This window comes from Rhipicephalus sanguineus, chromosome 4 (genome assembly GCF_013339695.2).
Source record: "Rhipicephalus sanguineus isolate Rsan-2018 chromosome 4, BIME_Rsan_1.4, whole genome shotgun sequence".
NCBI lineage: Eukaryota > Metazoa > Arthropoda > Arachnida > Ixodida > Ixodidae > Rhipicephalus > Rhipicephalus sanguineus.
In genome coordinates, this window is record NC_051179.1 from 50,670,918 (window position 1) to 50,685,056 (window position 14,139).

The 14,139-nt window shown below is 45.9% G+C and overlaps 1 protein-coding gene across 4 annotated transcripts; it reads left to right on the forward strand.

The window, feature by feature from the left end:
- The first annotated feature begins 59 nt into the window (after nt 1-59).
- On the forward strand, nt 60-14,139 carry LOC119389953 (RNA-binding protein cabeza). 4 transcript variants are annotated; one of them, XM_037657413.2, is made up of 12 exons: nt 60-200; nt 858-897; nt 1,537-1,621; nt 2,976-3,135; nt 4,073-4,690; nt 5,229-5,274; nt 6,208-6,248; nt 11,374-11,477; nt 11,897-12,026; nt 12,514-12,721; nt 12,874-13,182; nt 13,798-14,139. In XM_037657413.2, exons 1-12 carry the CDS (start codon nt 185-187, stop codon nt 13,832-13,834), a joined length of 1,794 nt encoding a protein of 597 aa, XP_037513341.1. In that variant the 5' UTR covers nt 60-184; the 3' UTR covers nt 13,835-14,139. The 4 variants fall into 4 exon arrangements, with proteins under 4 accessions (XP_037513341.1, XP_037513342.1, XP_049270551.1 ...); XM_037657414.2 differs by having other exon boundaries at nt 2,979-3,135; XM_049414594.1 differs by lacking the exon at nt 6,208-6,248 and having other exon boundaries at nt 79-200.

Consider the following 14,139-nt stretch of genomic DNA (forward strand, 5'->3'; position numbering starts at 1 on the left):
ATTGTAGTTTACTAGCGTCACAACTGTGCAGTGGCCACAAAAGAACAATGTTTGTCAGTGTCAAGCCCAAATGAGTGACGTAGCCTTTCGTTCTTTCACCCGCCATCTTCTAGTCGGCTTCCTCGTTGTGTTTACGCCACTTTGATTTCGTCTAGCAAGCTTTGGAAAAGAAACAATCTTCGGCATGGCTGACGCCACGCGTAAGTACCTGCTTTTGTTCTGTGCGCTCGTCTATGGTTCAGCTTACGCGCAGTTCAGGCAATCGAGCAATTACTTTCGCTTCAATTATCGGTGGACCGGCGTTAGGCTTAATCGTGTTGCCCGTCCGACGCAGGCACTGGTTGTTTTTTTCACCTGACTTTCCTTGCCTACAATGTTTCTCCTGCTATTTGATCACACGAAAGGCTCCCGCGTGAAGCTGTTCTCTAGTGATAGAAATATGGGGCACTTGTCGTAGCCGATTAACATACGGGCGGGCTTCTACGTCTCTGTAGAGGTTTTTCTTCGTCCGATTGCGGCGACGCCATGTTGCCGCCTTCATTGCCGCCACCTCGTCGCACGTCTCGCCTCTCCTCGTAAAATGCGAAAGATTCGTTTAGCGGAGCCGCTGTGCTCGCGGCCGCTGTTTGGCGAGGCCAGAAATGAAGAAAGGCGTTCGAACGCGTATTTTCCACAGACTTGCTCTATAACTCCGAATTCATGTATTTACTTGCAGTCAATAAATTAAAAGCCCTCCAATCTGCTGTACTTGCATGTTTGGGTTGCATGAGATGGAATTTTAGGTAGAGTTTCCTGTTCAAGCTCTCGTGTGTTTTATGTCAGTAGGAAGGCTGAACTGGTTTGTTTATTGTTTGCAGAATACGGGAGTTACGGCAACTCCCAACCTGCGGCAGCTGGGTAAGTGTAGTTTTCGTATTTTACGATGACTCCCACAGGATTCTTGTACGCGCAAGTAAACATTAAGCGCATATGCGCAAATTTTCTGTGTAGTTGTGCGAAAACTGAATGTTGCTCGAATAAAAACCCGTTTGTCTTGCTCACAGGACTGGGAAATCGATACAAATTGTTAGATTGCACTTTTGGATGCAGGAAACGTTGACATCGAAACTCTCACAAGTGACACCATAAGACATGTTGAGTTTCGTCTTTGGACGCTCGAAAAATATGTAATTGCAAAAGGTGTCAAAATTGGCTTGTAATGGTTCTCGGTAACTCCCATTAAATGTCATCTTATTTTTATGGATCACGCCTTAAATGCCTACTAAATGGCTTTAAGTGGTGCGGTAAAGCATAACACTGAAAAATGGCGCATTTCTGGCATCAAGGAAAAAGCTGATCATGCAGAATATGTGCAGCGAGCATTATATATCGGGCCAGCAGAGACCATGGGCCCTACCTTTGGATTTTCTCTTGTTCAACATGCTCTACAAATGAGGTGTCGCCATCTATATCCCTGTTGCACCATGCGTCCATCGTTTAGAAACATTGCCCAGAAGCGTCAGGAAGCAGTTAGATGAGTGCAAGTATGTCTTTCAGGTATGGCTCCTATGGAAGTTATGGAAGTGTGGATCAAAACTACTCACAGGCCAGCTACACCCAGCCCGCCGCCACAGGATACGGGGTAAGCAGCAATGTATTTGTAGCGCCTTGCATGCGAGGGTTACACCAATTAAAAAAAAACTACTGACACCCATTTTCAAAGCTTACTGTATACCCCTGTCACACGGCAAATCTAATGTCATTTACAGCGAACGTCATTCGTTTGTAACGTCATTTGATTGCTGTCACACGGGGAAACTAATACCATTTAATGAAAATGACATTTCCTGTTGAATGAGTTCCCGAAGCACATTCGCATTCGCTTACGGACCAAATGCATAGTCTCAACGCCGGGGACCTTTTAGGGAGATGGCTGTTAACCTATGTACACGTAACTTTTGTAATTTGTTAATATGTTATCCTTAACTAGATTAACTTATTACTGATTTGATGACTTAACAGCATGCGCAGAAGTTCCTAAAAGAAAGCTACTCTCAACTACAGCAGCTGGATGCCGGCCATGTTTAATTTTTTCTCTTGTCGTTGTTGCCTGTATCGTGAGTGTTGATCGTCCGATTGCACGTATTTTGGTGATCAAAGTGGTGACTACACGAATTGGCTGCCGCCGTCTCATTTCTGTAGCCAGAGTGTCAGTCGTGCCTCCATGTTTCGGTTCACTGTATTCACGCCCGGTCATATCGTCGGCGATGGTGGGTTTCATTTGACTCTTGGCTTGACTTCGTTTGTGTCGTGCAGCTGTGGCAAGTTGTGTAAAACGGCCGTGTGACAGGGGTATTACTCTGCCATACAAATTTCCTGTATACAGAGAGGGCACTGAGCAAGTGTGAAACTCTGGAAATGTGAAGATATTTTACTTTGATATCATAGTCAGTTTTTGCATTGTACACCTACTAACATCTACACTAGCATGACGTCAGGCTCAGTATAAATTCTGGTGACTTCACGTACTAGTATTGCTGGTTGTGATGATGTCAGATAGCAAAAGATACAATATAGCCGTTACTGCATCAGTAATAGAGCCCGAGAGCGGAGCAGCCATGGGAGGGCTAGAGGCGCAGGCCCGCCCAAAAATTGGTGCTTCCTCAGACAGGTACTTTCCTCAAATAGTCAAGGCCTTCAACAAGTGTCCCACCCCCGGAAAAAATCTCCACTATGGGCCTGCCCACGATATACCCATAACTACTCAAAATGCATGTATAAGCCGCTGTTCATTCGCCTACTGCTTCGCATGACATAGGCTCCCAGAGTGTGTGGGGTCTGGCAGAATCTTTCTTCCAATGGCAAACTTATGATCATGAAATTAATTACACTGGAATTCTCGCAGAATCATTTGAGCTTTTGCAGTGTAACCTATCAGTTCGTATTTTAGCTTTAACAGTTCAAAGGATCTTGAAGCGCTCCTGCCTTCATTTCAGCAGCCGCAGCCAGCACCTCAGCAGCCACAGCAACAGCCCATGTGGGGTGCTGCTTCTAATGTGGCTTCCACACCAGCTGCAACGACCTACGGACAAGACCAGTATGGGCAGCAAAGCCAGTCGTACAGTAGCTACCAGCAGCCCAACTCTTACTCACAGGGTAAGGAGAATGGCTGCATTGCTTTCTATTGCTCCCTATCTGCAGTTTGGCAACGAAAGCTTCATTATAGCAATTTACCTTTTTCCAAGAAATAAAGGTAGTTTTGGGTCATCTGTTATCTTCACTGGGTTAATTCATGTGCTGTGTGAGACTTTTCACGAACATAAAGCAGTTGCAACTGTAGTATGTGTACACGGCACTTTTGTGGAAAAGCTGTTATGGAGTTCTCAAATTATGTTACTAGGAACTGTACTGCATTTGTTTAGAGGTGTGCGAATATTTTTGGAAAGTGGCATTGTCTCTGTGTATTTCTCTCAGCCCCCCACCTTCTAAGGCATTTTTATTTTAAGGCACAACCACACTAGAGCAAAAACATGTGCACAGTGCTGTCAACAATAAAGCAGATGCGTTCAGGTTTGACTGTCACATGCAGACACAACTGGTCATTTGTATCCTCAGTTTGTGGCATGCTGCACTAAAATAGTTCCTCGATCGATCTCACACGTGCAAGTTTCTGCCTTCGCCACGGACATTTTTCGTTAGAGAATGTTTTGTAAATGTGCTGTAAGAGGCAGAACACATCAGTGGCCATCGTCTAGATTTGACAAGAAACGAAATGTGATGGTGCAGAGCAATAAAGTATGGCCATACTAGAGTTGTGCTGCAGTGTTGCGGTGTCCTCACTCAGTGCAGCACGTCTGCTTCATTACACTTGCGCTATGGTGTGGTAAACACAGTACTTGACGTGGAACAGTAAGCTTTGCCAGCTGTGCTGTGGTTGGTTTTGTGCACGAGACAGGTGGGTCATTTTCTACACACTTGACAAGATAGTGACGCGTGCACCGCCCTCTGACGGAGCGGTGTGTTCAGTTCCATCAGTTCGCTTAGAAGGGGAAGTCGCGGGCACTGAGCGACGTCTGGCCTGTCCCACGTGCAGGCCAGAGTGCAACGTACGGAGGGTACGGAGCTCAGCCAGCTCAGGCGCCTCCTCCTGCTGCTGCCAGCAACACTGCTGCGTACCCTCCCGCTGCCAGCACGGGCTACGGGGCACAAGCACAACCAGCTCCGGCAGCAGGCTACGGGGCACAGCAGCCAGCGCCACAGGGTGCTTACGGAGCAGCAGCCGGTTACGGAGCCCCACAGCCAACACCCCAGCAGCCACAGCAGCCTCAACAACCAGGTTCCCACCAGTATGGAGCAGCAGCCAGTGCAACCCCGTACGGCTCGGGCTACGGTGCTGCGGCAGGTGCAGCACCGTATGGGCAGGCCCAGGGGCCCCCTGGACAAGTGGGTGGACCGCCGCAGCCAGGTGGTGCATACGGGGGCCCGGGTGGTCCCCCCCAGCCCCCTCAACCGGGTGCACCGGCGGGTCCCCCCAGTAGCTATGGGGGAGGGGACTATGGACGGGGTGGAGGAGGGCCCCCGGGTGGCATGGCTGGACCGCACGGAGGTCCACCTGGCCCACCCTCGGGAGGTGGAGCAGGAGGCGGCGGCTACGGCGGACCTCCGCCTGGAGGATATGGGGGCCCTGGTGGTGGATTTGGCGGTGGCCAAGGTGGGTGCGCTCGCAGGATGTTGGAACTGCTGCCTGTCTGCACTCTAAGCCTGTTGCATATGTAGAATGGAGTAGTGCCAGATTTCATGCACCTTGCCCTGCGTATGCCTCACTTTGCTTTGTGTGCCTGTACAATTGAGATCCAGCAGGTTAACTGCATAAGGTACAAAATTTTGCTGATTTGGCTTGGTTGATGGGTCGGCCACCAGCTGTTGGTGCATTGTCACATTGGACTACTTGTAGTTGTAGTGGCTGTCTGTAAACCATGTTGGTGTCATGCTTGTTGCTTTTGATCTGTTGTCTCGTGTTGTTGCCTTCTCAGTCTACCTTTGCTAACCCCGTGTAATGTATAATGTGAAAAGTTGGTTGTTGTAACAGTACCTTTAGCTTTGTGTAGCAAAGTCCTTTTTCTATTACCTTTCTGCACGGTACTATGCAGTCGGCAGTAAAATATATTATTCGCACACCTCTACAACTGTATTGTTGCTGTATTACACGAAGCTTTAATTTGCACTTTTATCTTTCTTTCCTCTCTCAGGTGGGCCAGGCATGTATGGCGATCGGGGAGGAAGAGGTGGCTTCAAGTACGTGATATCACTACATTTCCTGCTTGATCTAACACTCTTTCGTAGGGGTTGACGTCTGACTTGTAGCTTGTAAAGATGCACAATGCGTTCGATCTGTAAACTACTCACAATCACTTTGCCTACTTTCGTGAGAGGAGTGATGTAAGAAATTGTGTTAGGGAATTGTGCATGTGTAACGTGGCGGTGCTTTGCACATTAAGATGGGTCCAGTCATACACAAAATCGTAAGGTTCATTTAGTGTACCAATATAAACGTAGAAATCAGCCATTGTTACCTTCACATACCGTATGATTTTCTCTTCAAAGCACTAGTGCTACGAGTTTGACGACATTGGTTTGCCTGCATGAATGACGCAACAGGCATTTAAACGATGTTCACTTCGGCTGTGGTATACATGTGTGTGTATGCAGCATACGAGAGGCCTAATTGGCCATGCTGCTTTTGCGTTAAAAGAGGGTGTTAAAGGATCCGTGGTTTACGTAACGCAAAGGGTGCAAAATGAAGTTTTGAGACGTGCTGGTTAATCTAATGCGTGGTGTTAAAAAAGCACGGTCTTCACTTGTCGTTCAAGTATTGTAGTGGGTGCCTTGGTCTCGTGGGTTACAGGAGCACCATTCACTTAAAAAAAGGGTTTGCTCTACGTAGTCATGTTTTGGTTGGTGTCCTCTGGTTCCTAACAATGGCTGGGGTTGTAACGCGGGGCTCGCTGCACGGGCGCACGCTGGTTTTGCTCTTGGGCGTTGCAGGGAGTGTGTCACTGTTCTCTTCCCTGGACCCCGCCTCGACGGACCTCCTGGCTTGGCCAGGACGGTCCGAGGCGGGGACCAATTGCATAATGAGAGCAGGAGATGCCAGGGGGTGCAAACTCCCTGCCCGTGAGAGTCTCAAGGAGGGAGGCCTAACAAATCGATGTCTGCTTCACACTCTAGTAATCAAGGTGGTCCCGGTGGCAGGGGAAGTTACAACAAAGGTAACAGCTTCACCTCATGGTGATGCTTTGAGTTTATCTCTATATCTACCTATACGTGTATATTACCTAGCGCTTACCTCTGCTCGAGGGCTTCCCCAAAACTGAAATTTTATTTCATTTCCTTCTGTGGTGAAGAGCCACTTGTTCTTCATAAATACTTGTGGGTCGCAGTATTGTTTCAAAAGTGTTGGTGCTGCTTCTGCACAATTTTTTTTTTACTTACAAAGTTATGGTCGGTGTTGCAAGGCATGGTCAAGACTGGTTCAAGTTTTTCAAAGCACTTGTGCTGGGTGCTTTAACTAGTTGGATACAGTGTTATAAGCTAGTTGTCCTGGTGTAAGATGGTTCCTTGGGCGTTGATATACACTGCTGTGCCACTGGTTGGGGCTGGTTGGGGCAACATGCAGCTGGGCAAACTGTCACAAAGCACAGCTGATGGTCATTGCTTGGTTAGTACCTGCATGAAGTTGTGCAGGTTCACTTGTCCTGCACAAAGTACACGCAAGTTGGGCGGTGCGCATAGAAGGTGCCTTTCCTGTGAGGTTATGGAATGTTTTTCACAAAACTAGCGCGGCCTCTATAGTGGGGTGCCAATGTGGGCAGTGGTTGGTATAGCCCAGTGCTGAGCACCTTGTGTATGGAATGGTCTAGAAACCAATATTAACTGTGTGGCCCACTTTGTGCATCTTTCACAGTATCTGGCAAAGTGTGTTTCACAGAAACAAAGACAAGTTTAGCATGCTCACTGGCAACGAATATGTATAGTATACATACAATTATTTGCTGTAGTTTCAGAAGATGTTCAACATGAATAGGGGTGTGGCAGGTGTTCATGCGCTTGATGTCTGCCTCAAGTGGGCAATTCTGTCTTTAATATTGTAGCAAACATTCAGATGTGCAATGATCATTAGTGTGGTACCAACCTGGTTTTGTTCAATGCTGTGGTTTTTTAGAACAGCAAATACATCTGGTTGAACATTTATAAAAGTGGTCATTGGTTTGACGTTCTGTCGAGGTGCTGGATTCCTTGTGAGTACGTCACCTAGCGCATTTGTAAAGGCTGCTCAAAGGCACCAAAAAAACCTTTAGCAATTGTATGTGGGGGAGGCTTTCCTTTAGGGCATGCTACTTGCATGAAGTTGAGGTCTGCAATCCCTCATGTTTGGCTTCAGTTGAAGCACGACTGTGTGTTAAGCTGCAGCCAGGGAAAGGTGCAGACAGCAATACTCTTTTCAGTCTTGCTTTCAGTAGTGTTGTAAAGCAGGACGCATGTATATTGCTGTTTCCTTGTTATGGAAGCTGTATGGTGGCCCCTTTTGTGAACTGAAGGTCATGCTAGATTGTCAGCTTGGAAGATTCATTAGGTCTCAGGCACCTCGTTTACTTATTGAAGCAAGAGGGAAAATCACCACTTGGTGAGGGAAGGTGGCATGAATGAGCTAGCTGTGACATCGATGTACTATATACTTTGTTGGCAAAATTTTTTGCATCACCCTAATGCCATTTGTGCGAGTTCAACTTGAAAATGTAATGTTCCTTCTGCCTTGGGTTTCGGACAGTCGGTGGTCTGTAGTACTGCAAGCCCTGAAAAGGGATGTACTAGAATGCTGTGGATACACTAGCAAGAGTTTTGTGCCTTGTGCTTATACTTCTGCACACTCAGTTAATACATATTGCAGGTTATCCGAACGTGGCAACCTGCCTAGTTATATATTCCTTGGTGAAACCTCTGGGTGTGTCAGTGCCGGTTTAAAGGTTATCAGTGGTTGTTTTAAGAACACATTAGTGTAATGTACGAATTTATGTGAGCCAAATGAAATTTGGCAGCACCAGATTGGTTGGCTAACATGCAACTAACCTTTGTTCAGAGTGGAAGCTTTGATTTTTGTGTAGTGTGTATGTGGTCAGTCGTAGATGCCTTTGCAATGAGGCAGCACCAATGTTCCACAGTGGGAGTACTTAAGCATTCAGTGTGGGGTGTCGCACAAACCAGTCTTGAGGTGCCTTGCAACACTATTTGTCTCTGCTCCCCTTTTACGGTATGGTCATCCATACGCAAAGTTTTCACTGCACCGTAGTGTGCTGAGGTTGCTTGCATAGGTTCTTTGTACAGTTGGGTGAGGAGTTGCAGTTTTGAATATTGCACGTGTGTTAATACTTCTACACAAATTGATGGCGGCCTCACTTGCGGCTGATTGTAATATGAAAAGGAACTTCACGCAAAATTGTGCATACATTAAGTGCAGCTCCTCTCCTGTCTGTGTTGTCTTTATGAGGATATAGAAGAGTGCATGCGCTGCCTGTATTTATGTGGTTCAAGGCCACCTTGAAGCCTTGACTTCGATGTGTACAGTGTTTGCACGAATATAGCATAGAAGGAACATTCAGTGACATGGTAATAAAGATGCAGTGTTAGCTTAAGGAACTGCGGGTAGGGTAGTCTACCTGTACTAGGGCTCGTGCTGGGCTCGCGCATCGCGCAGTTCATTGAAGAAACACTGACACAATTGCCATAGTTCTGCTCTTTAGATCTGTGTGCTGTTTATCGCCCTCGCTACGTTTATTACACTCACTACGTAGATCAAGAAGCTTGCTTCTCTACAATGCTGTCACCAATTGTCTGAGCTTCTTTGAAGTGTTTTGGGGTAAAGCATTTACTTCTGGAGCACAGATATTAATAATACTTTTTTGTCACTAACAATATCACAGGTTGAAATTTTCGCTATATTCGTGCAAATGCAGTACTTCGTACATACTAACACTTAATGTGGTAACGTAGCAGCGTTATCTGGCACATAGAAACTTTTTTCAATTTATTTAATGTTGGCACTCAGAACTAACTTGGTACCCACCCCAGCATACAGAAATGGTCTAAGGCTTGTAAATCTGGAGTTGTCAAAGTTGCCACCTGCTTTATGGATGGTAAATAATTTGTCTTCAATGTGAAACGATCAAGTAGACGTGTTGTAATAGATGCAAAGAAAATGCAGAATTCAACAAATAAATTCTGTGAATGGGCAAGAATTTTCTCGACTGCTTTGAGGTGGCAGTTTTTAGACGAATCGTTGCCTACATGGTTGTGCAGGCACATCTGCTTTTTCTAAAAAGACAGACACATAAAAAAAAACTTTCAAAGGGGGTCAAACTAGGAAATAGTTTGCGTGTTTATGTTCTAGTCGGTTACAGGAACATTGCTCTGCTTCACACAGAATTGTATTTTCGTCTGCGTGGTCATTGCCGAAGGATGGTTCCGCCTGATGCACTTAAGTAAACATGCTAAGGAACTGCAAAACCCTGTAACGTAGCTTGGAGCAGCACATTATCGCTTTAAAGTTGGCCACAGTGTTATCGAGACAAGAGGGGTGGACTTGCACATATGGTGCTGCATGCATAGGTCAAGCTCTCTGCAGAAGTCCAGTTCACAAATTTGCATATTTGTGAAGTTCATGTCCGATAGTGTGTGAAAAGACCATATTTCTGGGTCAACTGTACACATCTTGAAAAAAAGAAAAGCTATGCCCAGTTTCTCTGCTGTTAAAAGTTCTTTATTCCCGTAAAAACAAGACTTGCATTTTATCCCTTCGTGGTAATTAATGCAAGTGTACGTGGCAAAGCTTGCACAATAAGCTTTCATTGCTCACATGAATGGTTCTTGTTTAGCACTCTTGACATAATATTTTGTGAGCAAGTTACGCACAAGGATTTTGGGCATTTTTTTCAGTACGGATGCTAGTTGAAAGATTGGGTTTGATGGGCTAGCCCAGGGGTTGTCAAAGCGGGTTCTGCAGAACTCTGAAAGCTTGCAAGATTAGTGTTTTATGGTACAATTAGAGGTCGGAACAAATGTGACCCATTCCTGTATAACCCACATTATTGATTTAGAGAACATTCGCATAGCGTTTTGGATTTAACAATACCCTTGCATGCCGCTTCCGCACATCTCGAGGCTAAGCAGCAAGAGACTCGCGCGACTGCAGCGCTTTGGACTCTCCATAGTTTGCAACACCAAATTTGTGCATGCTTAGCACGTGTAGTTCGTGCTCACGAGGTCAGTTTGTAGCGAGAGTATGGGAATCTGTGTGAAAATTCTACAATGTCACAGGCACGTTTCTGCCTTGTCGAGTACTCCTGTTGAAGACCGGTGCCAATGTTTGCTGTGTGAACGGCGTGTTGCTAACGGGCCCACGGTGCACATTCATGCGTTCACATGTCACTGTTACCGCTCGTGCTGGTATTCCACTGCACACCTGTTCTGTAATAAAAACACTGGGCAAGTGCGTTGGCGTGCACAAAAGGCACGTCTTTGCGCCGGCTTCGAGCTACACGACTGTTTACATTAAGATATTGTTCCAAAAATAAAGCTTCAGTGAAAGCGTGTCACTTCAATTGCGTGAAGACACAGTAGTCATATGGTAGTGTGCTTTGCAGCACAAGAGTGGCATAGTGTTTCAGGGGGGTGGGTGTTGGGTCACTTCTTTTTATGTTTATTTTAAATAATGTATGTATTATCAAGAGTTCAGCTTCAACGGCAGTGGCCTCTGAGATTTTGAAGTACATGAGTGGAAAGAGGAGAGCTCTGGGTTCCACGGCATTGAAAAAGCTGTTGGGATTCCCCACAAAGCTTGAGAACTCCTGGGCTAGTCTTACGAGGTGGTTTTGTAGCTGTTTTGCAAGATGATAAGTATGCCTTACTTTGGTTTTCATTCCTATCAACTCATGGATGCCATTATTTATAAATTGTATGTCTTTTTCATGCTTCGTGGCAAAAAAAAAATAATAATAATAAGCTTCCGAATCAGAATGACAACACAACGAAAACTTGCAAAATGGAATTTCCATATTGCATTCCCGAGTCAGGACTTTATGCATGACTTGCTAAGGGCTTTTAAGACAATTAAGGTCTTTCGCTAAATATGCGGAACGAGACACCTTGCTCAAGACGAACCATCTGCGTAATGTTGCATTAAACATTCATGCATCAAGTAGATACACCGAATTTTTCTAGCACTAGTGTGGCCTGGCTCAGTCTCCTGTAGTTTGAGAAGTTGTGCTGCTGGCCTTAAAGCTTATAATTTTGTTGCTGTAGAGGCCACTGTTGCTAAATTGATGTGCCCTGGTTTTGTAGGACCTTCCGAGGAGATGGCAGACACTATATTTGTCTCCAACTTGCCAGAGGATGTTGGCGAGATTCAGCTGGCTGAGCACTTTGGTGCCATTGGACTGATCAAGGTATGGCTTCCTTTTTCTTTCTCTTCTCCTCTTTTTTGTCTCTTTCGTTTGGCTAAGTATTTTCATTTTTAACTTTCAAACAAGTCTACTAAGTTAACATAGTCTCTATGTCGTAATGGCAGGAAGAAACTGGGAATTAAAACACATTACTTTTATCCGACCATACGGCTCGTAAAGGTAGCTCTAAATGGTGCAGGTACACTTGATAGATTGATTAGTGTTTGTGATTGAGTAGCGACAGTGTGTTTGAGTGTTCAATAAAACACTGGTTCTATAAGGCGAATTTTGTGGTGAAGGCGGAAACACAGAGTGCACATTCGGTATAATTTACATGATGCACAGATCGGTTTGGCACTTAATGGTACTCTATGTTGATGTTCATGCTATTGTTCACTTCGGTCAAAATTGTCATTTGACAGATCGATAAGAAGACTGGGAAGAACAAGATTTGGATCTACAAGGACAAAATCACTGGCAAAGGCAAGGGAGAGGCGACCATCACTTACGATGATCCTCCAACTGCCAACTCGGCCATTACGTGGTTCCACGGTGAGTGCACTGGAAAGTTTCTTGCGATCTTGAGATGTTTTTGCTTTGTTTCTCTGTTGTAAGGTTACTGGTCGCCAAAGAATGGGTGCTGGGAGGCACTCTGCAAAACAGCAGTGCCAAATGCCTGCCTGGTGATGCGTACACGCTACCTGCTGTTTCATTAAAAAGGAACACCAACTTCTAAAAGGTCATTTTGAAGACAAACAGGATGACTAAAAGAAAGCTTGGGGAGAGAGTTTTTGTATTTCTCGTGTATGTCTAGAACATTGCAGATGCACATGTGAGCTCGTCGTATTGATTGGTCAAGTTATCCGTGCCTTTTCTCAGAACATCTCAATTGCATTACTCACGTTCTTGCAGGTGCTCACAGGTGTTTCTCATTGTTGCATCTGTGATACGCTAGTAAACTTGACAGGCTGAGGACAAGTTTCACTTCTCCAGGAATTGTGGAATCTGATGTCTGTCACTTTTGTGTTGCTTGCTGCAGGCAAAGAGTTCATGGGCGGCAAGATCAATGTGGAGCTAGCCCAGCGCAAGACTCCGTTCGGCGGCTTCGGTGGTGGCATGGGTGGCCGTGGAGGGCCCCGTGGTGGAAGAGGTGGTCCCCGAGGAGGCGGCGGCCCCGGAGGAGGCCGTGGGGGTGGTCCCGACGGAGGCATGGGTGGCCGTGACGGAGACTGGAAGTGCCCCAACCCGTAAGTACAGGCACTCGTTGCTGCTGCGAATGTACTAGGGGCAACTGCCAACCTACTCCTGTAACTGTTTTAATAAAACAGCCTTGTCTGCATTTTTTTTTTCTCCTAGTTAGTCTACATCGATCACAATGTGTTTCTCCATCTTCTTGCAGGGCATGTGGCAACAACAACTTTTCGTGGCGTGTACAGTGCAACAGGTGTTCAGCCCCACGTGATGGTGGTCCTGGTGGGCCTGGAGGTCCCGACAATGGACCACCAGGCATGCGAGGTGGCATGAGAGGCGGACCCCGTGGGGGTCGGGGCGGTGACAGGGGTGGCCGTGGAGGAGGACCTCCCATGGGTGGACGTGGGGGTGGACCTCCCATGGGCGGAGGTGGCCCACCAATGGGTGGTCGTGGTGGCGGCTTCGGGCCGGGTCGTGGAGGCCCCGGTCGCGGTGGACCCATGCGAGGTGGACCCGGGTGAGTGCAGTGCGCATGTTGCTTTCACAGCCCCTACTTGTAGTCACAATTCTTTAGGGCATTTGAAACTGGCAGGTGCAAGTTTTTTAGAGGGCATCTGTGAGCCTTTGCATTGTCATGTGATTTGTACATGCCTTCCATTCAATTGAAGCACTCTATATGCATACATTATGAATAATTGACCTGTATTGTTGCTGACCATGTTTCATCATTCTTGTTTTGCAGTGAGACCTTAGACATGGTCACTCAGTCTTCGCATCGTTAGATATGTGTATACATGAGGCTCTATGTGCTCTCGATGCGTTGTCTCACAGTAAAATAAGACTTATTTCGAACTTAACAATAAGCATTGTGCAAATATTGAATTACTATGTAAACAACAGGAATAGCAGTTCTGTCAACATATTTTTATTTAGCACCACATATTTCATTTTCATTTGATTTGTGTAAAACAGCCAACTGATTCCATTTGACATCTTTATGTGTGAGCAAATTAGAGGGACTTGCAGAACTGTATTCTCTAGCTGATGGGCCACCAGCAACAGACTGATGTATAAGCAAAGGTGGCACTTAAGTGCATTTAGCATGCTTACATGCCATTTTTTTTCTTTTCAGTGGAGACAGAGGTGACAGAAGAGCACGACCATACTAGAAGTGGCCTGTGAAGTTGGTTTGAACCTTTATTGGCTGCATTTGTTGCTCCATCATGTTTGTTGACCTGTATCAAATTCCTTCATCCTGTTCATCGACGTCATTGCGTGTGATCATGAAAAAAACTTTTTAGTTCTGCCATCTTTCATGTCAATACGTACTTTCCAGTGACTGTCTCATGATGTGCACCATTCCATGTTGCCTTTTTTTTTTTTTTTCTTTCTTTCGAAAGTTCACTTGCTTACCACCTTACATTGTGTGTATAGTATAACTGTTTTGTGCACCCAAATAAAGCTCTTTTGTTCA

Coding starts and splice junctions, on each gene's coding strand:
- LOC119389953 (XM_037657413.2), top strand. Junction 3,136..4,072: donor GCCCAACTCTTACTCACAGG/GTAAGGAGAATG, acceptor TCCCACGTGCAG/GCCAGAGTGCAACGTACGGA. Junction 11,478..11,896: donor GTGCCATTGGACTGATCAAG/GTATGGCTTCCT, acceptor GTCATTTGACAG/ATCGATAAGAAGACTGGGAA.